The 27,363-nt window shown below is 43.6% G+C and overlaps 1 protein-coding gene and 1 long non-coding RNA gene across 4 annotated transcripts in view; both read left to right on the forward strand.

Annotated features, from left to right (window-relative positions):
- The window catches only part of LOC111143246 (phosphatase and actin regulator 4), a 103,930-nt gene extending 87,580 nt beyond the window's left edge, over positions 1 to 16,350 (forward strand). For all 3 annotated transcript variants that reach the window (XM_022496854.1, XM_022496855.1, XM_022496856.1), the window contains 6 exons: positions 915 to 1,068; positions 6,271 to 6,326; positions 7,348 to 7,409; positions 9,581 to 9,718; positions 10,331 to 10,407; positions 14,127 to 16,350. In XM_022496854.1, coding sequence (XP_022352562.1) covers positions 915 to 1,068; positions 6,271 to 6,326; positions 7,348 to 7,409; positions 9,581 to 9,718; positions 10,331 to 10,407; positions 14,127 to 14,142 — 503 coding nt within the window. In that variant the 3' untranslated portion in view covers positions 14,143 to 16,350. The remainder of the gene's footprint in view (positions 1 to 914; positions 1,069 to 6,270; positions 6,327 to 7,347; positions 7,410 to 9,580; positions 9,719 to 10,330; positions 10,408 to 14,126) is intronic.
- An 8,271-nt stretch (positions 16,351 to 24,621) lies between these two features.
- Positions 24,622 to 27,361, forward strand: LOC111143336. The gene is made up of 3 exons (XR_002640321.1): positions 24,622 to 24,686; positions 25,930 to 25,963; positions 26,842 to 27,361. It is a non-coding gene; the product is annotated as an uncharacterized LOC111143336 (long non-coding RNA).
- The last annotated feature ends 2 nt before the right edge of the window (positions 27,362 to 27,363 follow it).

Genomic DNA, 27,363 nt, shown 5'->3' on the forward strand with positions numbered 1-27,363 from the left:
GGAAGCCATGGTGATAGAGCCTTGTCCCTGTTTTTCCCACTATCCGAGAGAGCGATGTAGACTGATTCATATAGGCTTTGGTTTGTTTTGAAGATTGATTTATTTTAGAGCATGCAGGGAAAGGGAGAGAGAGTGCAGAGCCTGATGCAGGGCTCAATCCCGCAACCCTGAGATCATGACCTGAGCTGAAATCAAGAGTTAGAAGCTCAACCAGCTGAGCCACCCAGGCACCCAGAGTCATGCAGGTTTTTATCTGTTTGTGATCAAAGAATTATTTACCTTGATGGTATTAAAGAATTTGGAGTAGAAGGAAGTTGGTATTTGGGCTGTGTTAAAAAGACATAGTGATGTTGTCCTTTACTCTTGTGAACTTACTGTGTCTGTGGGGAAAAGAAGAAAAACCATATGTATGTACACAGATCTGCAAGTAATGGAATCCCGATTCCTACAAGCGGGAAGGCAGCTTTAAGAAGAAGAATCTTGGGGCACCTGGGTGGCTCAGTGGGTGAAGCCTCTGTTTTCAGCTCAGGTCATGACCTCAGGGTCCTGGGATGTCCTGGGATGGAGCCCCACATTGGGCTCTCTGCTCAGCAGGGAGCCTGCTTCCCCCTCTCTCTCTGTCTGCCTCTCTTTGCCTACTTATGATCTCTGTCAAATAAATAAACAAAATCTTTAAAAAAAAAAAAAAAAAGAGGAATCTTGGGGCTCCTGGCTGGCTCAGTCGATAAAGCATTTGACTCTTGATCTCAGGGTCGTGAGTTCAAGCCCCACATTGGGCATAGAGCCTATTTAAAAAAAAAAAAAAAAAAAAAATAGGAATCTTATGAAATGCGTTAGTGCGTATGCCTTTATGTTGTCATTCCGGGTGACTTTGAGCCTTAGCATGCACTGTTTTTCCTTTCTCTTACACAAAGGTGCTCTGGCCAACAAAGTGAAAAGGAAGGACACACTGGCAATGAAGTTGAACCACAGACCCAGTGAACCAGAGTTGAACGTGAATTCCTGGCCTCGGAAAAGCAAAGAGGAGTGGAATGAAATAAAGCACCAGATTGGGAACACGCTGATCCGGTAAGCCTTGGCTTCGAAGAGACAGATTTGATTTGATTTTGCCAGAAGGTGTGTCAGAGACTTACTTTGTGGTGGAACATTCACTTTTATCTTTTTCCTTTTCTAATTTTAGAAACCACATAATTTTTAAAAATACACATTGTACACAGTTGGGTATCCAATTTGGAATTTGGAAATTAAGGAACCAAATGGCTCTTGGAGCTTTAAACCATGAGATAGACATATTTCACAGCTTTACACACAAGTTAGACACAAATACAGCTTTTATTTTATTTTATTTTTTAAAGATTTTACTCATTTATTTATTTGAGAAAGAGAGCATGAGTGGGAAGGAGGGGCAGAGGGAGAGGGATAACCAGACTTCTCACTGAGCACAGAGCCCGACTGAGGGCTTGAGCCCAGGACCCCAAGATCATGACCTGAGCTGAAGGCAGATGCTTAACTGACTGAGTCACCCAGGGGCCCCTAAATATGGCTTTTATTATTTTTTTTTAAACATTTTATTTATTTATTTGACAGAGAGAGATCACAAGTAGACAGAGAGGCAGGCAGAGAGAGAGAGAGAGGGAAGCAGGCTCCCCACCGAGCAGAGAGCCCAACGCGGGACTCGATCCCAGGACCCTGAGATCATGACCTGAGCCGAAGGCAGCGGCCTAACCCACTGAGCCACCCAGGCACCCCTAAATATGGCTTTTAAAAAGTTTCTAAAGAGGCTGGCTTGGTCAGTGGAGCATGTGACTCTTGATCTGGGAGTCATGAGTTCAGGCCCCACATTAGGCATACGTCTACTTTAAAAAAAAAAATTTTTTTTTAAGTTTCTAGAGAATTCAGGTGCTTCCCAGGACAGCAAGACTCCTCTGTCATTTATCCAGTTGCTCAACTGCGAGCTGCCAACCCAATTAAAGATCACACCCATATTTTCCTTGTATCCATTTCACATGTTCTGTGTTACTGCCTACTTTCAAAGTGATAGTATATTTTTCAAGTCAGCTGGAACCAAAAGCATAAAGAAGCTGAATGCAGGCCAGCTTCCTACACGTGTTATACACATAGAGTCCGGGTGTATAACAGGTGTTTGAACAACTTACATGTTTCTTTTGGTAGAGTGAGGAAAAGGAAATGGAACTCTTGGCATATTCTTAACAAAATAACTAACTTAGGATGTCCATTAATTGAGATATTTTCTCCTTTTGTGCCTTAGACACCTAGCTTTACTGTTGGCCAGGATAGCAGTCTTAATGAAGAACTGTAGCCCTCTGAGTGTCAGCCAGAGAACATCAAGAATGGGAATTAGTTAAGAATCTAGGGGTGCCTGGGTGGCTCAGTCAGTTAAGCATCTGCCTTCAGCTCAGGTCATGATCCCAGGGTCCTGAGATCGAGCCCCGTGTCAGACTTCCTGCTCCGTGAAGAGCCTGCTTCTCCCTCTCCCTGCCACTCTGCCTGCTCGTGCGCTCTTTCTCTCTCTCTATCTCTCTCTGGGTCAAATAAATAAATAAATAAAATCTTAAAAAAAAAAAAATGAGAATCTTTGGTAATAGATTTTTCTTTCACTACAGAGCTATTTGCTCATCTTTGAGTGTTGTTTCATGAGTCCTAGTCTTAGTGGGGTTTGTTGGACACTAGCAATGAACAACCTGAAACTGGAACCTAAAAATACAACATATTAACATTTACAATAGCCGTTAACAATAGCATCAAAAATCTTTAAATATTTACAGATAAATCTGACAAAAGATTATGTAAGACCTGTACACTGCAAAGTATAAAATACTGCTGAAGAAAGTAAAGAAGAGCTAAATAAAGAAAGAGAAATACCATACTCATGGGTCAGAATTCTCAAGTATTATTAAGATACCAATCAATACATGTGGGGCACCTGGGTGGCTCAGTGGGTTAAAGCCTCTGCCTTCGGCTTGGGTCATGATCCCAGGGTCCAGGGATCGAGCCCTGAGTCAGGCTCTCTGCTCAGCAGGGAGCCTGCTTCCTCCTCTCTCTCTCTGCCTGCCTCTGCCTACTTGGGATCTCTGTCTGTCAAATTAATAAATTTTTAAAAAAATTTTAAATGAATTTAAAAATATATATATACCAATGCATGCGATTCCAAACTACTCCCCCAGAAGGCTTTCTTTAAAAATTATTTTTATTAACATATAATGTATTATTTGCCCCAGGGGTACAGGTCTGTGAATCATCAGGCTTACACAATCCACAGCACTCACCATAGCCCATACCCTCCCCAATGTCCATAACCCAACCACCCTATCCCTACCCACACACCCCCCAGCAACCCTCAGTTTGTTTTGTGAGATTAAGAATCTCTTATGGTTTGTCTCCCTCTCAATCCCATCTTGTTTCATTTTTTTCTTCCATACCCCCCAAAACCCCCTGCCCTGCCTCTCAAATTCCTCATATCAGAGAGATCATATGATAATAGTCTTTCTCTGATTTACTTATTTTGCTCTGCATAATACCCTCTAGTTCTATCCACATCTTTGCAAATGGCAAGATTTCATTTCTTTTTGATGGCTGCATAGTATTCCATTGTATATATTCATCTGTTGATGGACATCGAGGTTCTTTCCATAGTTGGCTACTGTGGACATTGCTGCTGTAAACATTTGGGTGCACGTGCCCCTCCAGAAAGCTTTTTTTAAATTGGCAAACTGATTTTAAAATTCTTACAGAAGTACAAAGTACACTATAATAACCAAAGCAGCTAAGGAAAAGAACAGGGTTGGAGGGCTAACACAGTCTGATTGAAGATATATTAGAAAGCTAAAGTAACCTAATCGGTATGATGTTGACATAAAGATAAACAGATAAACAGAACAGAAAAGAGAGTCCAGAAATACCCACCCATACATGTACAGCTCGTTTTTGATAAAGGTACAGAGATAATTTCATGGTCCTTTTAACAACTGGCGCTAGCACAAAAATTACTTCAGTTCATGCCTCGCATCACATGCAAAAAATTAACTCAGAATAAATCCTAGGTTTAAATATGAGAGTTAGGGGGCACCTGGGTGGCTCAGTGGGTTAAAGCCTCTGCCTTCGGCTCAGGTCATGATCCCAGGGTTCTGGGATCGAGCCCCGCGTCAGGCTCTCTGCTCAGCAGAGAGCCTGCTCCCCCCCCCACCCCCGCCTGCCTCTCTGCCTACTTGTGATCTCTCTGTCAAATAAATAAATAAAATCTTAAAAATAAATAAATAAATAAATAAGAGAGTTAAAACTACAAACCTTCTAGAAGAATATGAGTTGGACAAGATTTCTCAGATAGGATCCCAAAAGCATGATTCTTAAGAGGAAAATATTGGGCACCTGGGTCTCGGTGGGTTAAGCCTCTGCCATCAGCTCAGGTCATGATCCCAGGGTCCTGGGATCGAGCCCCACATCAGGCTCCTGGCTCAGCAGGGAGTCAGCTTCTCCCTCTCCCTCTGTCTCTTCCCTTGCTCATGCTCTCTCTCTCTGTCTCTCTGTATCTCTCTGTCTCAAATAAATGAATAAAATCCTTAAAAAATCAACCATAGGATCCAGCAAACACAAATATCCATCAAAGGGCAAATGGAGGGGCGCCTGGGTGGCTCAGTTGGTGGAGCATTCGACTCTTGATCTCAGGGTCATGAGTTCAAGCCCATGTTGGGCATAGAGGCTATTTTAAATATAAAAGGAAGATGGAAATTTGGACACAGATTCAAACACACATGCAAGGACAGTGCTAGGTGACTGTAGAGGCAGAGGTTGGAGTGATGTGTCTGTGCACCAGAGAATGCCAAAGACTGCTGGCAGCCCCACTAGAAGCTAGTGGAGGGGCATAGTACAGATTCCCTTCAGAGGCTCAGGAGGAACCAACCTTGCCCACACCTTGATTTTGGACTTCTGGCCTCCAGAACTGTGAGAGAATAAATTGTTGTGGTTTTAAGCCACCTAATTTGTGGTAATTTGTTACAACAGCCCTAGGACACCAGTACAAGGTTGATGGGTATGTTCATTGTAATTGTGGTGATGGTTTCACAAGTATATACACATATAAAAATAGCAAATCATGCGGTTTATTGTATGTCACTTAGACATTACTGGAGTATGGGGGGTTTTGTTGTTTGTTTTGGGGTTTTTTGTTTGTTTGTTTTTGATGAACATTTAAAAAGGAAGGTCTTATTCAGAGTGACCAAGAAAAACTTTGAAATACATAAAGAAAAGGGGTGCCTGGGTGGCTCACTCGGTCAAGCCGCTGCGTTTGGCTCAGGTCATGATCCCAAAGTCCTGGGATCGAGTCCTGAATCAGGCTCCTTGCTCTGAGAGAAAAGCCTGCTTTTCTCTCTGCCTCTGCTGCCTCTCTGCCTACTTGTGCGCGCTCTCTCTCTTTCTCTCTCTCTCCCACAAATAAATAAATAAATAAAATCTTTTAAAAAAAAATACATAAAGAATGTTGTAAATTGTATAGAAATTGGGGCTGGGAGTTCTCTAGGCAGCCAGCTAAAGGGTTGCTAGCATGCAGTTCAAATACTGAGAAGTAGAAGTCAAACGTAACAAGTGAATAACTGATTCCAGAGACGACAAGTTATTGTTGGTGATTAGCCTCTCAGAGCTGTGGATGAGAGGAGAAACGTCATCAGTATTTTACAGAGAGAACCAGAATTAAAATCATAGAATCATAGAATATCATTTGAAAAGAGACAGCCTTAAATTCCAGTGGTTGCTAATTCACTGGTTTAAAAATCAAAAGGAAGACATGAGAGTCAGGTGGGAAGGACTGAAAAAATACATATATGAAAATCTCCGTCCTCATGCCTGGTTTTCTGAATCAGAATTTCTATAGTATGCCTTGAAACTCTGCGCTCTTTCAGCAAATCTGTTTGGGAGGCAGCAGTCCAGTCCAAACCTTCATTTTACAGATGACTACACTCAGGATCTAACTGAGCCTTTTTGTGGTGACAGGGCTCATTAATATCAGAGCTAGAATTGGAATTTTGGCCTCCTGTTTGCATGTACAATTCTGTTTAATGTTGTGGTATCTGTACTAACACTTCCAACATGAGAATTGTTTCATAAACAATCAGAGAAACTAATGAAATACCAACACAGTTTAAAAACCTCTTGCTTTCTTGCTAATGTAGAGGCTAATATAAACTGAGACCAAAACAAATCTTTATAAGCAGGCTTGGGACGTTTAATGGACCGTATCCTTATTTATCTCCTTTTTAGACGGCTGAGTCAAAGACCGACACCGGAAGAACTGGAACAGCGAAACATACTACAACGTGAGTCCAGCTCTGGGAAGAAAATTGGGTAGAATTTCTCAGACTTTATATTTCTGACTTTAATATACATGCTGGAGAAGAGAAGTATTTTCTACAAGGGCCAAGGAGAAGGTGTTCCAGCCCAGCAAGGACCACTCATATCTTTTCCCCTGAAGGAACAGAGTTCCCCCAAGCTTCTTTTATAAGATACCGTGTTATTGCTTAGTGTACTGGGAAGTGCCAGAAAATTCTGTTCTGATGTATCCTGAGACTGCCTTGGCCATATAGGAGGATTTCACAGCACACGGTAGATGCTGCCCAACTTTTCTCTGCCTTGGGAGAAGGTAGTGGCTTTGCATTTGGAGGGGACTTTCCTATTCCTCATGCACTTTGAGGCCTGGGGCCCAAAGCAAGGCCCAGTTGCCTTTTTCATCTCTGAAGACTTTCATACATCTGAAGTCACAAAACAAGACCCTGTATTTCATTTTCTTTCTGTGTTCATAACTAACTTCCTAAAATAGCATTCTGATCTAATACACATTTGAATCCGTTTTCCAGACTCTCGGGTGAAATTTGCCCTTAAAGCCTCCACGCTGAGAAGATTAGGCTTCATAGCATCACTTGGGGGCATGCTCGGTCTGACCAGCCCATTCCCTGTTCTCTCATCACTGTGTGGATACATACAGTTTAGGCACTAAGTGCATTTTAAACTTGGGAACCTTTATACACCTATCACACGAAACCTAGGCACATACCAAGCCATTCCCTATATGATCATTGAAAAACATAAAGACCATTCTTAGCTCACAGGTGGTAAAAACACAGCCAACTGGCTGGATTTGGTACCGTAGTGCTGCTGACGTTTGCTTTTAAGTATTCGACTCTACAGTTGAGAAAATTGTCTTGATTAGCCATCCCCAAAGTTAGTATTTTATTCCGACTTGGAATCTATAAGAAATAACTGCCCTGTAATTACTGAAAACTTTGATAGGCAAATTGCTGTTTTGAAGTAATATTCTTTGTTTTGGGCTGTTGACTGTAGCTAAAAATGAAGCTGATCGGCAGGCCGAAAAACGAGAAATTAAACGTCGGCTCACTAGAAAGGTATGTAGCCCAAGTGTTCGGTTTCAGGCTGTCTACTGATGACATAACTTGTATTTGGATGACCTGTTTGGTTAGAAAGAAATGAATTGGGGCACCTGGTTGGCTCAGTCGGTTAAGCGTCTGCCTTCGCCTCAGGTCATGATCCCAGGGTTCTGGGATTGAGCCCCACGTCAGGCTCCCTGCTCAGCGGGGAGCCTGCTTCTCCTTCTCCCACGTCCCCTCCCCTTCACTTGTTCCCCCTCTCTCTCAAATGAATAAGTAAAACCTTAAAAAAAAAAATAAATGAATTTGACTTGAATTGCCATAGATTGCTGTGAAAATAGAATCCATGATGCAGATACCGAAAATAACACTACATTTTCAAGAGCTTGTTGTTGTTTTTTTTTTTTTCATTTTTACTATTTAAAGAACACCTAGCACAAGAAGGGGCCCCATTAATGTTTGCAAAAATTCTGACCTTTTATTTGGTAAACCTGGGATTTTATGTGGACTCTAAAACCTATTGAAGTTTAGAGGTGGTACCAGGGGGAGTGTGTAGCATTCAGTTTTGCCAGGAAAACTGGTGGTTTTCTACTCAGAAGGAATTGAACTGACCCTTAGTGATACCTGAAAAGTATGAAAACACCACCTGGGATTTTGTTGTTCGTCCCAGATCAAATAGGGTAGAATCTTTCCTGTACCAGACCTATGTTAGCTTTTAAGCTTAGGGATTAATCCCTTTTTCCTTTCCTTCCAACCATAATAGTTTATAATTGCCGCTGATCGATTCCAGTTTGGCCCGAATTCTCTAGATATTTCTTAAAAGTTACAAGAATGCCCAGAAAAGGGACATCTAGGTTTGCTCAGTTGGTTAAGCGGCTGCCTTCAGCTCAGGTCATGATTCCAGGGTCCTGGGATCGAGAGCCCGCATCAGGCTACCTGCTCAGCAGGGAGTCTGCTTCTCTCTCTGCCTTTTACCCTGCTTGTGCTCTCTCTCGCTCACTCTCTCTCTCAAATAAATAAAATCTTTTTAAAAAGTAAATAAACAAAAATTTTTAAAAAAAAGAATGCCCAGAAAAGCAAAGGATCTAGACATTTTCTTCCTTTTTTCTCCCACTTTTTCCCTTCCCCAGGAACAGAAGAATCGTTGATAAATTGAGGGTAGCTAGATGGCACAGCTGGACTTGATGCCTTCAGATTGAGCAGGTGACCTGATTGTGCAACCTTAAATCATAATTCAGTACTGAATCTGGGCATTATTCATATTAAAAGGAAATTTACCCTTTATGTTACCCACTAGATACTGCTTTCATTTTTTTTTAAGATTTTATTTATTTATTTGACAGAGAGAGAGCACAAGTAGGCAGAGAGGCAGGCAGAGAGAGGAGGAAGCACGCTCCCCACTGAGCAAAGAGCCCGATGTAGGGCTTGATCCCAGGACCCTGGGATCATGACCTGAGTGGAAGGCAGAGGCTTTAACCCACTGAGCCACCCAGGTGCCCCTACTGCTTTCATCTTAAATGTACTTACTTTCAGGGCACCTGGGTGGCTCAGTCAGTTAAGCATCTGCCTTCACCTTGGGACATGATCTCAGGGTCCTAAGATTGAACCCTAGGTCGGGCTCCCTGCTCAGTGGGGAGGCAGCTTCCCCGTCTCCCCCTTGTTTGTGCTCTCTTGCTCACTCTCTCTCTCTCCAATAAAATCTTTAAAAAAATAAAAAGAAAAAAATAAATGTCCTCACTTTCAAATGTATTATATATGAATTGATAGCCCTAATCCTTTTGCTACCCGATACGTGGTCCATGGACCAGCAGCGTTAGCATCACCTGGCAGCTTGCAAGGGATGCAGAATCTCAGGTCCCACCTCAGACCTGCCGAATCAGAATCTGCATTTTAACCAGGTCTCCAAACAACCTGTATGCATATTAAAGTTTGAGAGGCACCGGTTATACTGGTTATACTGGTTTATAGCTGTGGTTCTCAGTTTAGCTGGGCATTCAGGAAATTTAAAAACAAAACAAAACCTCCCAATACCCAGAATCTCTGGGAGTGGACCCAGGAATCTGGTGTCTAAAGGCCCCCAGGTAATTCTTTGTGCCGCCAAGGCTGAAGCCCTGGGTCAGAGGCGGTTGGAATGCCTGTTTGACACCTGATTCCTGGCATAGTGAATTAAGAGGCTCCATTTCTTTCAGCTCAGTCAAAGGCCGACTGTGGCTGAACTACTTGCCAGGAAGATCCTGAGGTTTAATGAATACGTGGAGGTAACAGATGCTCAGGATTATGACCGGCGAGCCGACAAACCCTGGACCAAACTGACCCCTGCTGACAAGGTAGATGGCTGTTCGTTTGTCTTTCTCACTCTCTGTTTGAAGAATGTAAGACACTAACTAGAAGGGAAGAACCGTAAAATGTTTACTTCTGCTATAATGTTAAATTTCTAATCAAGGTACAGACGTAGGAACCAAAACTTTATACTAATGACTCCACCACCGCCACTGCCGCCACATCCGAAAGAAAAGGAAGTCTTTGCTCTGTCACAGAGTCCACAGATCTGGAAGGAAATTAAGACACATTTTAAGGTGGTTAGGTTTGGCTGGAGGAAGTTTGTGTGGTTTATTTTAGTAATTATGGATTTCACTTTTATAACAGGAAAGACATTTTTATGTGCTGTGGAAAATATAAAAGCTACAATATCTCTTTTAAGCTCTGTGAGTGTTTTGATCTGAGTGGAGATACTCGGTTTATTGGGAGCTGAATGGTGTCAGGGAGGGCGATGTGTATCAGGCTCGGCGTGCGGACCTGGCTTCTCTCCTCGCTCTGGCTTGCCCACTGCGGGCTGCCGTGGCTCACGAAGTTAAGCACGATAGAGAATAGATGGCGGATGACACGGCTGTACTGTGGCAGACGAAAGATGCTGAAACATCTTTGTTTCTACTCCACAGGCTGCCATACGAAAAGAATTAAATGAATTTAAAAGCTCAGAGATGGAGGTTCATGAAGAGAGCAAACATTTTACACGGTAAGACCCAGAAGACACAAATACCGTGAGCTAAGTAGAGCTCCCCCACGACACCAACATAAGGGGGGTTCCAATGGGAAGGACTCTAGGGACATCATTAAAAGAAGGACACAGCATGCTGACTGCAAGACTACATAAGAGAAAGGGACGAGGACCAAACCAAGAGGCTGTAGGAAGTGCCTGACTGAGTGTAGTATTTTATATGTATCATTTCATCCTTGCAATAGACCTGGAGGCTTTGTTAATATCCCCATTTTGTTGATGAAGAAACAGGCCAGGGCACCTCGCTGGCTCAGTTGGTGGAGCATGAGACTCTTGATGTGGGGGTTCGTGAGTTCAAGCCCTACACCAGGTGTAGAGCTTACCTAAAAAAAAAAGAAAGAAAGAAAGAAAGACATGAAACAGGCCCAGAAGGGTTCATTAAGTTCCAGAACCAGGACTGGAGAAAAGAATGACTGACTGGAAGCCCCTGGGTGCTCTCCTCCTGCACCTCACTGTCCCAGGGTATGTGTGAGGAAATTGTTGTTGGGTTAGACGAGACCTCAGCCTCTTTGATTTCAGTTATTTCTGTCATTGCTGATCTTACCGAGTCAGGGTATAAATTTCATTTTAGTTAGCTGTCTTCATGAAACAAAGCAAGAGGTATTTTGATGCAGAACTACGGTTGTAATTAAGGACCCATCCAAAACCTAAAGAATTAGCTGGCTACAAACAGAATCTGTGAAAGTATGTAGGTGACTCTCAGAACATTTATAAAAAGCCAGAGGCGCCTGGCTGGCTCAGTTGGAAGAACATGCAGCTCTTGATCTTGGGGTCGTGAGTTCAAGCCCCACATTGGGTGTAGAAATTACTAAAAATAAACTTTAAAAAAAAGAGAGGCTAGGGTGCCTGGGTGGCTCAGTGGGTTAAAGCCTCTGCCTTCCGCTCGGGTCATGATCCCATGGTCCTGGGATCGAGCCCCACATCGGGCTCTCTGCTCAGCGGGGAGCCTGCTTCCTCCTCTCCCTCTCTGCCTACTTGGGATCTCTGTCTGTCAAATAAATAAATAAAATATTTAAAAAAAATAAAAAAATTAAAAAAGGCTAAATGAGGGAAGATACAATGATACAATGATGATTACAGTTTGCTATAAAAAGCAAATAAGCTAAGTTGGAAGATAAAATATTGTTAAACATTTTTCCATCACAATACAGGCAAATGTTGCCTTTTTTTTTTTTTTTTTTTTAAGATTTATTTATTCATTTTGGAGAACATGCATGAGCAGGGGAAGGGGCAGAGTAGGGAGAGAGAGGATCTCAAGCAGACTCTACACCAAGCACAGAACCTGATACGGGCCTCAATCCCATGACCCTGAGACCATGACCTGAGCTGAAACCAAGAGGTGGATGCTCAACTGACTGAGCCACTCAGGTGACCTGGTTTTTTTAACTACAGAATTTTTTTTTTTAAGATTTTATTCATTTATTTGACAGAGAGAGATCACAAGCAGGCAGAGAGGCAAGCAGAGAGAGCGGGGGAAGCAGGCTCCCCACTGAGCAGAGAGCCCGATGCGGGGCTCGATCCCAGGACCCTGGGATCATGATCTGAGCTGAAGGCAGAGGCTTAACCCACTGAGCCACCTGAGTGCCCCATAACTACAGAATTTTTTTGTACTGAACTCTGATAGGAGTATAGAAGGCATATTTTTTGAACAGGAATAACACTACTCAGGGCATTGTAATATGAACTCAAATAACAAGCCATACTTGTCAGCAAGGAGACTGTACTCTAATCTGGAAGCTACTCAGTATAGTGCAATCAGTATAATAAATGCCTCAGTCATTCCGAATCTTGAATCTGCCAGGTTTCGTATCCCAGCTCGACCATTTCCTAGCTGTGTCAGTGTTAGCCGTTCTCATTGTTATTCTAATAGTAATAAAGTACTATAGTGAGCAGCATTCAAGGAAAAGGGTCATAGAGAAGGTATACTTAGACTGAGTCTTAAAGCATGTGAAGGAATTTATTTGGACAAGAAGGAAGGAAGGAAAGAACCAGCATTACCAAACAGCACTGTAAGCAGAAGGACCAGCATCAACAAGGCTGGAGGAGATGAGAAAGTGTGCCTTGTCTCCGGGTGACCGAAAATATAGCTGGAGCAGGGGACATATGGGAGCAATGTGGGGAGGAGAAGACAGGCACGATGGGTTATGGTCAGACACTGAAGAGCTTTGCCTGTCAGGCTAGGATGCAGGTGGAGCTAGGATTAGGCTAGGATTCTGCTGGAGCTCTGGCAGGTGCCGTGGAAGGCTAGAGAAGTTAGCCGCAAGGAAACCAGTTAGGAAGTCACTAAAATCGTCACAGTGAGCACACTGGTAGCTCAAACCAGGGACGTGATCATGACAACGCGCGAGAGAGGTTTGAACAACATTTCGAGTCTGGGTAGCTCCCCTGGTTAAGTGTCTGGCTCGGCTCAGGTTGTGCTCTCAGGGTCCTGGGATCGAGCCCTGAGTGCAGGCTCCACGCTCAGCAGGCAGTCTGCTTCTCCCTCTTCCTCTGCATCTCCCCCTGCTCGTGCGTGCTCTCTCTCAGGTAAATACATAAAATCTTTTAAAGAAACGTATTTCAGGGGTGCCTGGGTGGCTCAGTGGGTTAAGCCTCTGCCTTCGGCTCAGGTCATGATCTCAGGGTCCTGGGATGGAGCCCCACATCGGGCTCTCTGCTCAGCGGGGAGCCTGCTTCCCCTTCTTTCTCTCTCTCTTCCTACTTGTGATTTCTGTCACATTAAATAAATAAAATCTTTAAAAATAAAATAAAACGTATTTCAAGCATAGACTCAAGATCGGGCTATCTCTTGATTCCAGGGATGAATTAAAGGAAGTAGTCAAGTGACTTAAGATTTCGAACTTGTGGTTTTTGAGGTTTATGAAGTCGATGAGTTGAGGTGAACACTTTGGGACATTTATTTAGCAAATACGTATTGAGTACTTACTGCCTGGTGGATAGCAGTTCTGGGTGCTTGGAAGATAGCCTGGAACAGGATAAAGTCCCTGTCCTCGATAAGCTTTTTTTTTTTTTTTTAATTTTATTTATTTATTTGACAGACAGAGATCACAAGTAGGCAGAGAGGCAGGTAGAGAGATGGGGGGAAGCAGGCTTCCTGCCGAGCAGAGAGCCTGATGCGGGGCTCGATCCCAGGACCCTTAGATCATGACCCGAGCCGAAGGCAGAGGCTTTAACCCACTGAGCCACAGCTTTTATCTTAAAAGGGGAAGACGCACAGTAAGCAAACTGGAAAACACACTCTGTATGTTGAGCCCCATGACCCTGTGACACATTGAGGAGGAGATTCATAGAGGAAGGTTGGGTGTTCAGGCTGCAAGTCCGGGGAGAAAGCAAAGCCTCAAGATATAAAATTATGAGAAAAGATAGTGGTTTTTAAGGGGAAAATTATTTGTATGTAAAGGATGGACAGGAAAATATACCAGGAAAGCATTCTGAGGAAAAGCAATTAAAGAAGAAGGAAAACAGGGCACCTGGCTGGCTCAGTCAGTAGAGCATCTGATCTCAAGGTCATGAGTTCAAGCCCCACACTGGCTGTGGAGATGACTTAAGAAAAGGAAGAAGAAAAGTCAGGTAGAATTAGAGTAGCAAAGAGGCAATTTTGATAAACGAGAGTGTAATGGCAGCAAAGGAGTCTACAGTATCTGGTAACTCGGCTCTTTCTGCTCGTCTTGTTTTAGCTACCATCGTCCGTGACACTGAAGTCTGAGAGAACAACTAAACCTCCCAACGCAGGGCTGCTTGGCTGCTTCAGTCTCCAGAGTGCTGTGGAAGGAATTTCTGCACTTCCCCGCACAGCCAGGGTTGAGTCCTCTGGGATGTGGCTCCGGGCGAACAGCACTTCTGTGAACGTAGCATTTCACTGGAATGGGTAGTCGTGTGCTGCTCTGGGCAAGACTGAGCATCTTTCCAGTGCCGTTGAACCCTGTGATACCGCAGCATACTTGTGGGGTCCTCCTCACCAGCCACCACGCTCCGGGCCACCCGCACCCTCACCCCAAGATGACTGCCTGTGCGGGGGCACAGTTTGCACCATTCGCCTTACCTGCCCCGTCCTGGTTGGGAGAGCCCCTTGTGCAGGCACCAAATTCCAGCTGTCAGATCCAGCTGGTGGTGGGAAGAACCTTCTGGAGGTCCCCAGCCTTCTGGCAAAAGGCCCCCACCTCCAGGGCACGCCTCCACACCACATTGGCACGTCCATTGAAAACACCATACTGTACCTCTCGTAACACAGCAATACAGGCCTCTTCCGGCGATCAGGCCTCAGAGAAGCTCAGGATCTGACATGTTCTTCCTTTTCAGCACAAGTCATCCTGATTTTTATTTTTAAAGTTTGAGAGGAAAAAAAAATCTTGAAGACGTGCTAGAAACTTGTGTTTTTCCTATCTATGAAGCAATCTGAGCTGCAACTAGATTCCAAGTTAGGAAAATGAGAAAGCATATATGTTTTCTACAGACAAAGCCAACACCAAAAAAGGCCTTTATTGTTCATGCCAACTTGGCAGAAAACAAACTCATGGCTTAAATTTTATAAGCTGTTGTACTTTTGTCATACCAAATGAGATTCTAAATCATTCTGAACAATAGGTGTATTCTCCTCTGTAAAACAGAGTTGTGGCAACTCTGTGGGAGCAGCTGTCCTCCTTGGACCACCCCCACCCCCGAAGGTCACTGTAAGGTCTAGGGACACAGGTGCTGGACCGGAAGGGGTCTCTGGAGGAGGAAGTAGGAGGGGCACCATCATGACCCACTCCTCCTCCCTTCTCCTCAGTGCTGTTGGCCCTCCTGCTGCGCGCTCCCCCTTCCCTCCTGCTGACCTTACCCTCTCTGGCAGCTTCCCCCTCATGTACCCATCCTCTCCCAAGCAGTCGCCAGTATCCTCAGTGCCCCGGCCTGGACTCAGTCCCCACCCCTTATATTTGTAATATGTAGTAATATGATTTTCTAAAACTAATTTGCTTTCTTTGAGTTTTTATTTTGAAAACCATACAGCCTCATCCTTTCCTTCTAATACCTGTCCATACTAAGTGGAAAAAAAAAATAGTTCCTTTTTTAACTGATGAATGTGACTTTTTTCCCCTTATTTTAATGTTCAGAAAACGGTGGCTGTTTCATAGATTTCTTCTGAGGTCCCTGTTCTGTCGCAGCTGTTAAGTAGACATTCCTCATTTTCTGCTTTTATGTCCCTGTGATATTTGCTGAAAAAATCAGAATATCAGGTCAAAACCAAGGAGGTGAGGTGACCGTGAAAGGGAGTGTTTTCTCTCTGTATGGGGGATAGGGAAGTCTTTGGATTTCTCAGTTACTGTCTCATGCTTTGCAGCTATGAAACTGGTGGGGCTGCAGCTCCTTGAAGCTCATTACATTCGGTGTGACTGCAGGAAAACTGACAGTTCTACACAGTTGTCAGAGGTCTGTATGTAAGGTGGCCACACATATGACTTGTTCTGTTGGGTCAGTTTGGAGACTGTTTGGCTGATGCCAGCATTCTCTGTGACTTGAAGTGACATTTTCAAACCCTTCTTCCGCTGCCTGGCTTTGCCTTCATGTGCCAAGTTTGAAACAGGATTTGATTACCTGAGCTACTTGTCTGCTCTCTGGGCCGCCAAGCACTCTAGTTCGTCTTTCATCTCATCATGTCCTTTTGAAACAAGATGCTTTGGGGATCAAGTCTTTTCAGGTGTTTTTATATATATATATATATATATATATATATATATATATATATATATATAATGGATTTTGTGTTCCCTTTTTGTGTAAGTAACAATTCACAATCATAATGTAAAGAAGAAATAAATGATGTATTGTACTTCAAGATGTTTCCCTGATGTACAGAATCTCCTTGTAAAGTAAATAATTGCGTTGTATATCAGTCTTCTTATCAATATTAATTATAAAGTATTTTAGAATTAAAAAAAAGCCAAACTATTATTCTGGTATGAGGTGCTTATTTTTTTAATTTACCTTATTCCAAAAGATTTAAGCTAGCTTATAAATGATACTTAAAATACTGCTAGACACTCTAAATGAGAAGTAAATGAGGGGGAAAATAATACTAAGAATATTAAGTGTAGGGACGCCTGGGTGGCTCAGTGGGTTAGAGCCTCTGCCTTCGGCTCAGGTCATGATTCCAGGGTCCTGGGATTAAGCCCCACATCGGGCTCCCTGCTCGGTGGGAAGCCTGCTTCTCCCTCTCCCACTCCCCTTGCTTGTGTTCCCTCTCTCGCTGTCTCTTCAAATAAATAAAATCCTCAAAAAAAAAAAAAAAAGTGTCGCCAGAGGTGAGATCAGTCAAGTTTCTGTCTGTGCACACGAGTAGAAAAAGAATGGGCTGCTGAGAGAGGAAAGCCAACTGTGACCACCCCCCAACCCCTGTAGTATATACCAGCTATGGCACCAGGTCCATTATTCTGTTGATCCCACCCCTAATCTGGGAGGTAAGGGGAAATACACTCCTGTTACCAGGGAAGAACCTGGGAGGTAAAGTCGCCTCCTGAAGGTCAAGGCCTGTAATTACTCTTTGTGTATATTCAGTTGTCCTACAAGGATTTACCCCGTGTGAACCACACAGAAGTAGACTTTAGGCTGATGGCGCAGTAGTACAGACAGTTCCTTCCTTATGTACTCCTCAGGCAAGCAGCCCCGTGTCAATCGAGGTGGCCTCACCAAATGACTCACTTTCCTCTTGTCACGTCAGAGAATGGCTTTGATGAGTACACCACCCTTTACCAAGAGAGGAGAAACCATGAGTCAGAACTGCTCATGTCATTGAGTTCTATCTGCTCCCAGATTTTCCTTCTCCTAGCCCTCCAAAGACCTCACAGGGGCCAAAGCTTCAAAGAGATCTCACATTGCCATTGCTCTTCTGAGGTTAAGCATTGTCCACAGAAGGTGCACCTTGCTCGGAGTTTGCTGAAACGATGAATGAATTTAGGGTCCTTAGGGATTTAGATTAGTGTGCCCAGGCCAGGGAGGACTATAGTTGGCGACTGAGAAGAGGTAAGTACAGCAGATACTGAATGGGAGGGGATGGGATAGGAAGTATACCTATGAAAGGTAAGAATGCACAACAAAGAAAAGCCAAGCCCTGAAACCAAAACAGCCCAAACCACTGCTTCAAGGCTCTATTCATTTCCAGCTCTAGGAGACATGAAGCATAAAGCAGAAACCACCAGCAATCTGGGCCACTTGGTCAGTCTGTCTCATGTGAGTAGCATTAATTTCTTGCCCCAACAAAGCCTAGAGGTCATCAGAAACAAACATCCTTAATTTTCCTCTATCTGGTACTGAAGAGACACACCATTCATTCGTTCATTCAGTGTTTATCTCCTTCCTAACCACCACCCCCAGGAAAAAACAATCTTCCCTTGATCCTTTTCTTGTAAACCTGTTACCGACCTCCAGCTTCTCCTACACTCCCTTGACATAATCTATTCTAATGTTAATTTAAATTCCTGCGCAGTCCAAGCAGTTAAGCTAAGTGAGTGACCTGTGGCAAAAGAAGAAGTGATGCTGATGGAAACTACATAGGCTACTTGATATTGGCTTATGACCTCTGGTCTCTCCACACCACTTTCCATTTCTAAAGCCAGAGTCACTCACCTCATCAAAATCTAAACTAAATCCAAAATGAAATGGCTTTGCCTGAGGTCACCAGTGACTTCTCAGTTAACTGCCACTTCCCAAACCTGTTTTCAGCTCCTAATGTATTTGACTGTTCTGCAGCATTTGATGCTTTGGGCCATGTCCTAGTCCGCAAAACTTCTTCCTTGGCTTTTCAGACCCCACTGTGGCCCAGTTCTCTGATCATGCTTTCTCTGCCCTGGTGACTTCTTCCCTGACCAATATTTATATGTCCTCGTGTCACTCTCCCTGCCTTCCCAAGGTGACATCAGCTACCACTCTTATTCTTACAACTTCTAAATCTCTCTGCAACTTAGATTGCTTGCTGGAATCCAACCCTATATCCAGTTGCCCTTTGGACATCTATACACCCAGATGTTCCCAAGGTAACTTTTCTGCACCACCAATGTGGACCTTACTATCTACCTCCACAACCTACTTTCTCAATCATTGGAGTTAGAGGACCACCTATGTTCACTCTCATAAGCCTAAAACTTTGGTATTATCTGCAAGTTCCTCTCTCTGCAGGATCGATGAGACAATAACTTCTGTGCACTATCTACCTCGAAATGTCTCTCGATTCCTAGATCTCCTCTTGCCTTGTTTACCATCAAAGTTCGAAGCTACCATAATATAATGGGACTTTATAACCTCTGATCTTTCCAATCTATCCTCCAATATTGCCACTAGAGTTTCCTTTCTAAAATGCAAAGCTGGGGGCTCCTGGGTGGCTCAGTGGGTTAAGCCTCTCCCTTAGGCTCAGGTCATGGTCTCAGGGTCTTGGGATCAAGCCCCGCATCGGGCTCTCTGCTCAGCAGGGAGCCTGCTTCCCTCTCTCTCTCTCTCTCTCTCTGCCTGCCTTTCTGCCTATTTTTGATCTCTCTGTCAAATAAATAAATAAAATCTCCAAAAAAAAAGTATCATTGTAAAAATAAATAAATAAATAAAATAAAATGCAAAGCTTGTCACAGCAATCCTTTATTTCAGAACTTAGTGGTCCCTAGTTGCCTGCAAGATAAAATTCAAGCCCTTGGGCCTGGACTACAACAGAGTTTATGATCTAGCATTGGCCCACTTTCTCGTCTCGTGAAAAGGGTAGGCCCTTTTTCCTTCAGTGTTCCTCATCAAGCTGACTTCTTCCCCTTCCCAGAAGACCATGGTCCTGCTCGCTCCACAGCCGGCATGTTCTCATGATCCACACTCCACTCCTTCCCTCCACCCTCCCAGTCTGAGGTCAAATTTTAACTCCCAGGAAAATGCCTTCAGCCTTCAGATTGTTCTGTTGCTCTGTCCTCTGTGTTCTCAGAATACAGCACTCATTGAGTTATCATTTGCCGGCACGTCTATTTCTCCCAGTCGCGGGCTCTCATAGCAAAGCGTTTCAGGCTGGCTTATTAGGTAGAGCCTGTGACTCCTGATCTTGGGGTTGTAAATTCAAGCCCCACTTGGGTGTAGAGATTACTTAAAAATAAAATCTTAAAGAAAAAAAATAAGAGTTTCATGTCAGAGTTCCCTGTGTCTAGCACAATGCTTAGCAAATAAATCATATCCACTAAGTAAATGTTGAATGAGTGGTTGAAAGGGAGCTGAATACTGGTAATATGGCGAGACAAGTAGCAGAATTATTTGTCTCCTTTATGCTACTGGTGCTCAAATATTTTGGTTTTGTGACTCCTTTACAATTTTACTTTATTTATTTATTTCTTTAGATTTTATTTGCTTATTTGACAGACAGAGATCACAAGTAGGCAGAGAGGCAGGCAGAGAGAGAGAGGAGGAAGCAGGCTCCCCGCGGAGCAGAGAGCCCGATGCTGGGCTCTATCCCAGGACCCTGAGATCATGACCTGAGCTGAAGGCAGAAGCTTTAACCCACTAAGTCACCCAGGCGCCCTCCTTTACAATTTTAAAAATTATTCAGAACCCCAAAGAACTTTTATATGAATGACATAAAAGTAGTGATACTTACTGTACTAAAATTAAAACTGGGGAAATTTTTAAATGTATATAATTTATGTACATTTCCAAGTAATAACCCCAATGCATGTTAACATTAATAATATATTTTTAATGAGAAATAGCTAGTTTCTTGGGGTGCCTGGGTGGTTCTGTCAGTTAAGCATCTGCTTTTGGCTCAGATCATGATCCCAAGGTCCTGGAACAAAGCCCCACATCAGGCTCACTGCTCAGTGGGGAGCTGGCTTCTCCCTCTCCCTCTGCCTGCTGCTCCCCCTGGTTGTGCTCTCTGTCTCTCTCTGTCAAATAAATAAACTCTTTTAAAAAAATAACTATTTTCCAAAATAATTAGGGAGTGTCATTGTTCTGCATTTTTTTTTGCAAATCTCTTTAATGTCTGATTTAATAGATGACAGTTCAATTCGCAGTCTGCTCCTGTATTCGATCTGTTGCTGTATGTTGTTTTGATTTAAGTAAATGAAGAAAATGCAATCCCACGCAGATATAAAGTTGGTAAAGATGACAGCCATTCTTTCAATTTAAAGAGTATTTCATGAAAAAATGTGGCTATTTCACCTCGTAACTTCAAACAGTTGTGTAAGTGCTTTTCCTGGAGACAAATGCTGTACTTTATGTGTACTTCTCACTTTTCACAAAAAATATTAAGAAGATGGATACTAGGGGCGCCTGGGTGGCTCGGTGGGTTAAGCCTCTGCCTTCAGCTCAGGTCATGGTCTCAGGGTCCTGGGATCAAGCCCCACATCAGGCTCTCTGCTCAGCAGGGAACCTGCTTCCCCCTCCCTCTCTGCCTGCCTCTCTGCCTACTTGTAATCTCTCTCTGTCAAACAAATAAAATCTTAAGAAAAAAAAAGAAGAAGAAGATGGATACTCAAAAGTTGAGAATTAATGAAATTAATGACTTATTTTTTTAATCAAAGGCATTCTTAGGGGACACTGACTCTATTTTTATTTTGCTATATATATTTTTGTGGTAAAAAACACATGACATGGGGCGCCTGGGTGGCTCAGTGGGTTAAAGCCTCTGCCTTCAGCTCAGGTCACAATCTCAGGGTCCTGGGATCGAGCCCCACATCGGGCTCTCTGCTCAGCAGGGAGCCTGCTTCCCTTCCTCTCTCTCTGCCTACCTCTCTGCCTACTTGTGATCTCTGTCTGTCAAATAAATAAATAAAATCTTTAAAAAAAAAACAAAAAAAAAAACAAAAAACACATGACATAAAATGTGCCTTGGCAGGTGGAGGGGATGGGCGGGGGTGGGAGGGAAGGCTACACCTGACTGGTTCAGTTGGAAGAGTTGGAAGACCATGGGACTCTTGATCTCAAAAAACATAAAAGGTGCCCCTTTTAACTATGTTTAAGTATACAGTTCAATAGTCACTGTATGCACACTGCAGTATAACAAATTCCCAGTACTCTTTCATCTTGCTAAACTGACACTCTGTACCTACTGAATAACAATATTCCCAGGGTGCCCGGGTAGCTCAGTCAGTTAGGCATCTGCCTTTGGCCTTGGGTCAGGATCTCAAAGTCCAGGGATCAAGCCCTCCCTCGGGTTCCCTGCTCAGCAGGGAGTCTGCTTCTCTCTCTCCCACTCCTTCTGTGTGTTCTCTCTAGTTCTCCCTCTCAAATGAACAAATTTTAAAAAAAGAAGATGAAGAACAATATTCCCCCTTTCTATATACCCCCAGTCCCTGGCAACCATTTTCTATTTTCTAAGAGTCTAAGAAACTGACCTTTTTTTAATATATATATTTTTTATTTATTTATTTATTTATTTATTTATTTATTTATTTGACAGACAGAGATCACAAGTAGGCAGAGAGGGAGGCAGAGAAAGAGAGAGAGGAGGAAGCAGGCTCCCTGCTGAGCAGAGAGCCCAATGTGGGGCTCGATCCAAAGACCCTGGGATCATGACCTGAGCTGAAGGCAGAGGATTTAACCGACTGAGCCACCTAGGTGCCCCGAGAAACACTTTTTTAAACTGCAAACTTGTAATGATAAAAATGATACCAATACAGTTTGGTGACAGAGCTTCAAAATATACTAAGGCATCGGCAGGTTTTAAATTTTTTTAATTTATTATTATTATTTTTAAAGATTTTATTTATTTATTTGACAGAGAGACAGTGAGAGTAGGAACACAAGCAGGGGCAGAGGAAGAGGGAGAAGCAGGCCTCCTGCCTAGCAGGGAGCCCTATGCTGGTCTCCTGGGATCATGACCTGAATCAAAGGCAGACGCTAAACAGCTGAGCCACCCAGGCACCTCAATTTTTTTTTTTTTTTTTAAATTTGACAGAGACATCACAGCTAGGCAGAGAGGCAGGCAGAGAGAGAGGGAGAAGCAGGCTCCCCGCTGAGCAGAGAGCCTGACGCGGGGCTCGATCGTGACCCTGAGAACATGACCTGAGTCAAAGGCAGAGGCTTTAACCCACTGAGCCACCGAGGCGCCCCGGCACCTCAATTTTTTAAATTTAAATTCAATTAATTAATGTATAATATACTATTTGTTTCAGAGGTAGAGGTCAGTGATGCATCAGTCTTATATAATACCCAGTGCTCATTAAGGCACCAGCAGTTTTATCCACCATTTCACTTTACAGCATCAGTGCAGAGTCAACACAGTGAAAAAGGCAAGAAAAGTCTAAGTATTATTATGAAATAGTTTTGACCTCATGGATCCCCAAGAGTCTCAGAAATCCCCCAGGTTTGACAACTTTGCTTTAAAAACCATTGCTCTGGGCATGTTTCACATCTTTAAATCTAGGTAATAATACCACTGTCTTAGAATTGCTGTGTTAGTAAATAACCTACACAAAGAAGTCAGCACAGAGGCACCTGGGGGGCCCAGTCAGTTAAGTATCTGCCTTCTGCTCAAGTCCTGATCCCAGGGTTCTGCCTTGGGAATCCCTCCCTGCTCAGTGGGGAGCCTGCTTCTCCCTCTCCTCCCAGCTTGAGTGCTATCTCTCTCCCTATCTTTTTCTACCTCTGTCTCGCTCTCAAAAAAAATACGTAGAAATCTTTTTTTTTTTTTTTTTTTAAGATTTTTATTTATTTATTTGACAGAGAGAAATCACAAGCAGGCAGAGAGGCAGGCAGAGAGAGAGGAGGAAGCAGGCCCTGCTGAGCAGAGAGCCCGATGCGGGGCTCGATCCCAGGACCCTGAGATCATGACCTGAGCCGAAGGCAGCGGCTTAACCCACTGAGCCACCCAGGCGCCCCAGAAATCTTTTTTTAAAAAAGGGGGTGGAGCACAAAATCTTTTAGGAGGAACACTATAAATATCTCCACTCATTATTACCTATTACCTAATCTTTATTCGCTTAACACCATATTCAAAGTTCTATCACATTTGCAACATTTCACATGTAATATGTATCTCCAGAATTCTCTACTTGCCTACTTCTTTATATTAGGGGAGTGTGTGTTAAAATATGCTTAATGTAAAATTTACCTTTTTAACCATTTTTAAGTGTACAGTTCATTTGTATTAAATACATCCATTGTTCTGTATAGGAGGGTTTTGATTTTAGCCTTATTTATTTATTTGGGCTCCTAGTGGCTTCGTCGGTTAAGTGGCATCCTCCCTAGGGTCATTCCAGTTCCGCAAAGGGCTCCCCACTCAGCAGGTGGCTGCTTCTGTCTCTCTTTCTCTCTCTCTCCCGGCTCGTACTTTCTCTCTCTCTCTCAGATAAATAAATAAATAAAATATTTTCTTTCTTTTTTTTTTTTTTTAAGATTTTATTTATTTATTTGACAGACAGAAATCACAAGTAGGCAGAGAGGCAGGCAGAGAGAGGAGGAAGCAGTCTCCCCGCTGAGCAGAGAGTCCGATGCGGGGCTCGATCCCAGGACCCCGGGATCATGACCCGAGCCGAAGCAGAGGCTTTAACCCACTGAGCCACCCAGGTGCCCCTAAAATCTTTTCTTTTTAAAAAATTTTATTTACTTGAGAGAACAAGAGCGCGAGATAGAGCACAGAGGGGGAGACGCCCTGCTGAGCCAGAAGCCCCACGCGGGGCTCGATCCTACGATGCTGGGATCATGAACTCAGCCAAAGGCAGCCGTTTAACCGACTGAGCTACCCAGGCGACCCAATAAGTAAAATCTTTTTTTTTTTTTTAATTAGCCAGTTCGTAGAAGTATTTCTGTCCTATTTATCTACTCATTTATCAAATGTTTAATTTCACATATGACAGGACGGATTCAATCGCTTTTGTGAGTGTGCATTTTTCTAGATGGCTTTTTCGATTTTGCATATAATTACTCCAGTGTTGGGGGGGTGGCGACTTTATTTGAGCGTACATCCTGCAGATTGAGTTAGCGGATTGCCTAGAAGTGAACTTGCCACTCCGCAAGGACTACATATTTCTAAACCCCGCTATAGTCATTTACGTTCCCCAGCAAGGTTCCCGCGCGAGGGCCCAATTGTCGCGAGAAGCCTCCGAACCAGGTAGGGGTGGGGCTTAAGTCGCAGTGGTTCCCAGAACCCTTAGCGAATTTCCGGTTCCCTAACTGCGCAGGGCGATGCGCAGGCGTAATAGGTAAACCTTGACTTCCGCGCGCTTCAGAACGTATAAATATAGATGCCCGAGGGTTTGCTCGGTCTTTTCGAGAGAGTTGTGGCTTTGCGTTTTGGGCAGCTGGTGAGTCTATTTACCCGTTCGATTCGTTAGTTCTAGGTATAGTACCCCAGTCCCGCCAACCATATTTCTTTTTAGGCTTCTTCCTCTCCAGGATTCCCTTCAGCGGTGTCCGTGCTAACTACGCTTACTCGTGCAGCACAATTGGGCCGGATGTGGGCCGCTGAGGCCTCGCGAGCCGCGGGTCTTGCCCATAATCTAAGGCACTCGCGCCAAAACCTGCTGAGGTGCCACCTCCCGCGCGGGTCGCTAAATGCGCGGCCCACCCCCGCCCTGTTGCCCATCTCCCGGCTTATGAGCTTGTCTCCCACGAGGCGGTGGGACCGCATGCAGATCCTTTAATTGACACCCATCTGAGCTTAATCGATTTCAAACGGACGATTCTTAATTCTCCCACTTCCTTTATGATGTAAGGAGGGGTCACGACTCCTGATGACCGGTTTATGGGTAGGAGCCGTAATTGCTGTGTCAGCGGCTCTGCATTTGCTATTTCTTTGACAGTAGTGCTAATCGCCTGTTGGGGTTTGCAGATATGTTTGGGGTTCCTGGCTGAAAGTGCGTTTAGATCACTAGCAAGAGACTGCTGATCGGTCTTTAACTCGAGTTTCGTTGGCACTTGGGAATTCTGGGTCCACCCCAAAGTGGATATCCTGGGGAAGTAGCGGTCAACTGGTTGAAATTTCTTTCTTTTTTTTTTTTTTTTTTTTTAAAGATTTTCATTTATTTGACAGAGCACAAGTAGGCAGAGAGGCAGGCAGAGAGAGAGAGGAGGAAGAGGCAGGCTCCCTGCCGAGCAGAGAGCCCGATGTGAGGCTCGATCCCATGACCCTGGGATCATGACCTGAGCCGAAGGCAGAGGCTTTAACCACTGAGCCACCCAGGCGCCCCTTGAAATTTATTTCTAACTCAGTAGCTTGCAAGTTAAGTAAATGACAGTGACCAACGTGGATATTCCCGGGAGGTCACTCTCCCCGGGCTCTGTCCAGGTGGCGTACGGGAGCATAGGGCTCTGCCCCGTGACGTATGGTCCCTTTCCACTACGTTGGAGATGAAGCTGGGCCTTGAGTCTGCGCCTGCATATTCCTACAGCTTCTCAGAGTCCTCTGGACCATGACTGAGGAGACAAACCATGCAGGAAACAGCTCTATAGAGCACCCTCTATCTGGATCTAGGTTGACTGGAAAGAAAAATCTCTTTATCAGCTGCTGTATTACTGGATTAAAGTCTTGCCTACTTTGTTTTGCAGGGATCGCTCAGGATTCCAAATAAATTGACTTAAGGTAAGTAAACCAAAGAATTTGGGGTAAGAATTGTTTTTGGCTTGTGTTTTCCCGTTGACATTTAAGTCACCCTAGCCCATTTAAGTCACACATTTTCATGAATATGTTCCTGCCATTTAATACACCCAGATAGAAACTGCTGCATTTTGTTGACATGTTGACAGTTTTGTAAATGTATGCTCATATCTGGGAAGATAGCTTGTTATTCTGTAGAAGTTAATATTTTCACATCTTTGTCATGTGCTAGGGTGGAAACTTCTGTGCTAATGGGAAAATTCTTAACAGTTGGGGTGAATTAACCAAAGTCAAGATTATCAAAGTGTGCATGCAAATCATAGTTAAAGCAAATGTGCATACAACCGCAAAGTCTGTGTATGGTTACCAAGGATTTGGTCTCTAGTACAAGCCCTTTCCCTGAGATGAAGATGGGTGTATGTACCTGAATATTGCTAAGACCATGAGTAATTAAGTAGAGAAACCATGAGACAGTAGTAACAACTGGGTTTTTAACAGGCTTTTGTCACATTCACTTGTGTAGCATGGAATGGGGGAAAATGAAATTTCTTAAATGTTTTGAGGGTGATGCTGTTTAATCATAGGCATTCCAACGTGGATACACCCGGGAGGTCACTCTCCCCGGGCTCTGTCCAGGTGGCGTATGGGAGCATAGGGCCCTGCCCCATGACGTATAGTCCCTTTCCATGACGTTGGAGATGAAGCTGGGCCTTGAGTCTGCGCCTGCATATTCCTACAGCTTCTCAGAGTCCTTTGGACCATGACTGAGGAGACAAACCATGCAGGAAACATCTAATGAGAACTCAGAATTTTTAGTGAGATCGTGAATATGAGTCTGATCCTCTTTATTTGTTTTCATTCAGGAGAGAAGAGGAGCTTCACCTAACATTGGCTGTTAATACTTAACCTTTTGGGTCCTTTCTTTGGCAGGGAGGGTTGGTAAAATGAATGATAAATGTTGTTTTCTAAGATAAGCCTGGAAGTTTGGAAGCTTGAGCATATTTGACCCGTTTTTTTCAAACTGCCGTTAATACTAAATTTGGGGAACAAGTTTAATGTTCTATAGGACAGGTGCCCAGTAAAATTTGACTAATGCGGACAGGACTGAATGTGGCCATATCTATTAAAACAGTCTGGTCCTTTGAAAAAAAAATAAATAAAACCGTCTGGTCCCAAAGATTCCAGAATGCCTATGAAGAGAGAACTGGTCCTAAGGAAATTAAGATACTAGTTTGGCCTTTTCTACTATTCTCAAGTAAACTGGGTTTTATAACTACATAACTGAATGGAGAACAGAAGCCTATGAGATCCAAAGTATGTCTTAAAGATGCAGGTCTGTTTATAATGTATTTATGAATTATAATAAAGATGACTAGATACTTGTG

The sequence above is a fragment of the Enhydra lutris genome, unplaced genomic scaffold (assembly GCF_002288905.1).
Source record: "Enhydra lutris kenyoni isolate GAN:26980312 unplaced genomic scaffold, ASM228890v2 scaffoldscaffold9, whole genome shotgun sequence".
NCBI lineage: Eukaryota > Metazoa > Chordata > Mammalia > Carnivora > Mustelidae > Enhydra > Enhydra lutris.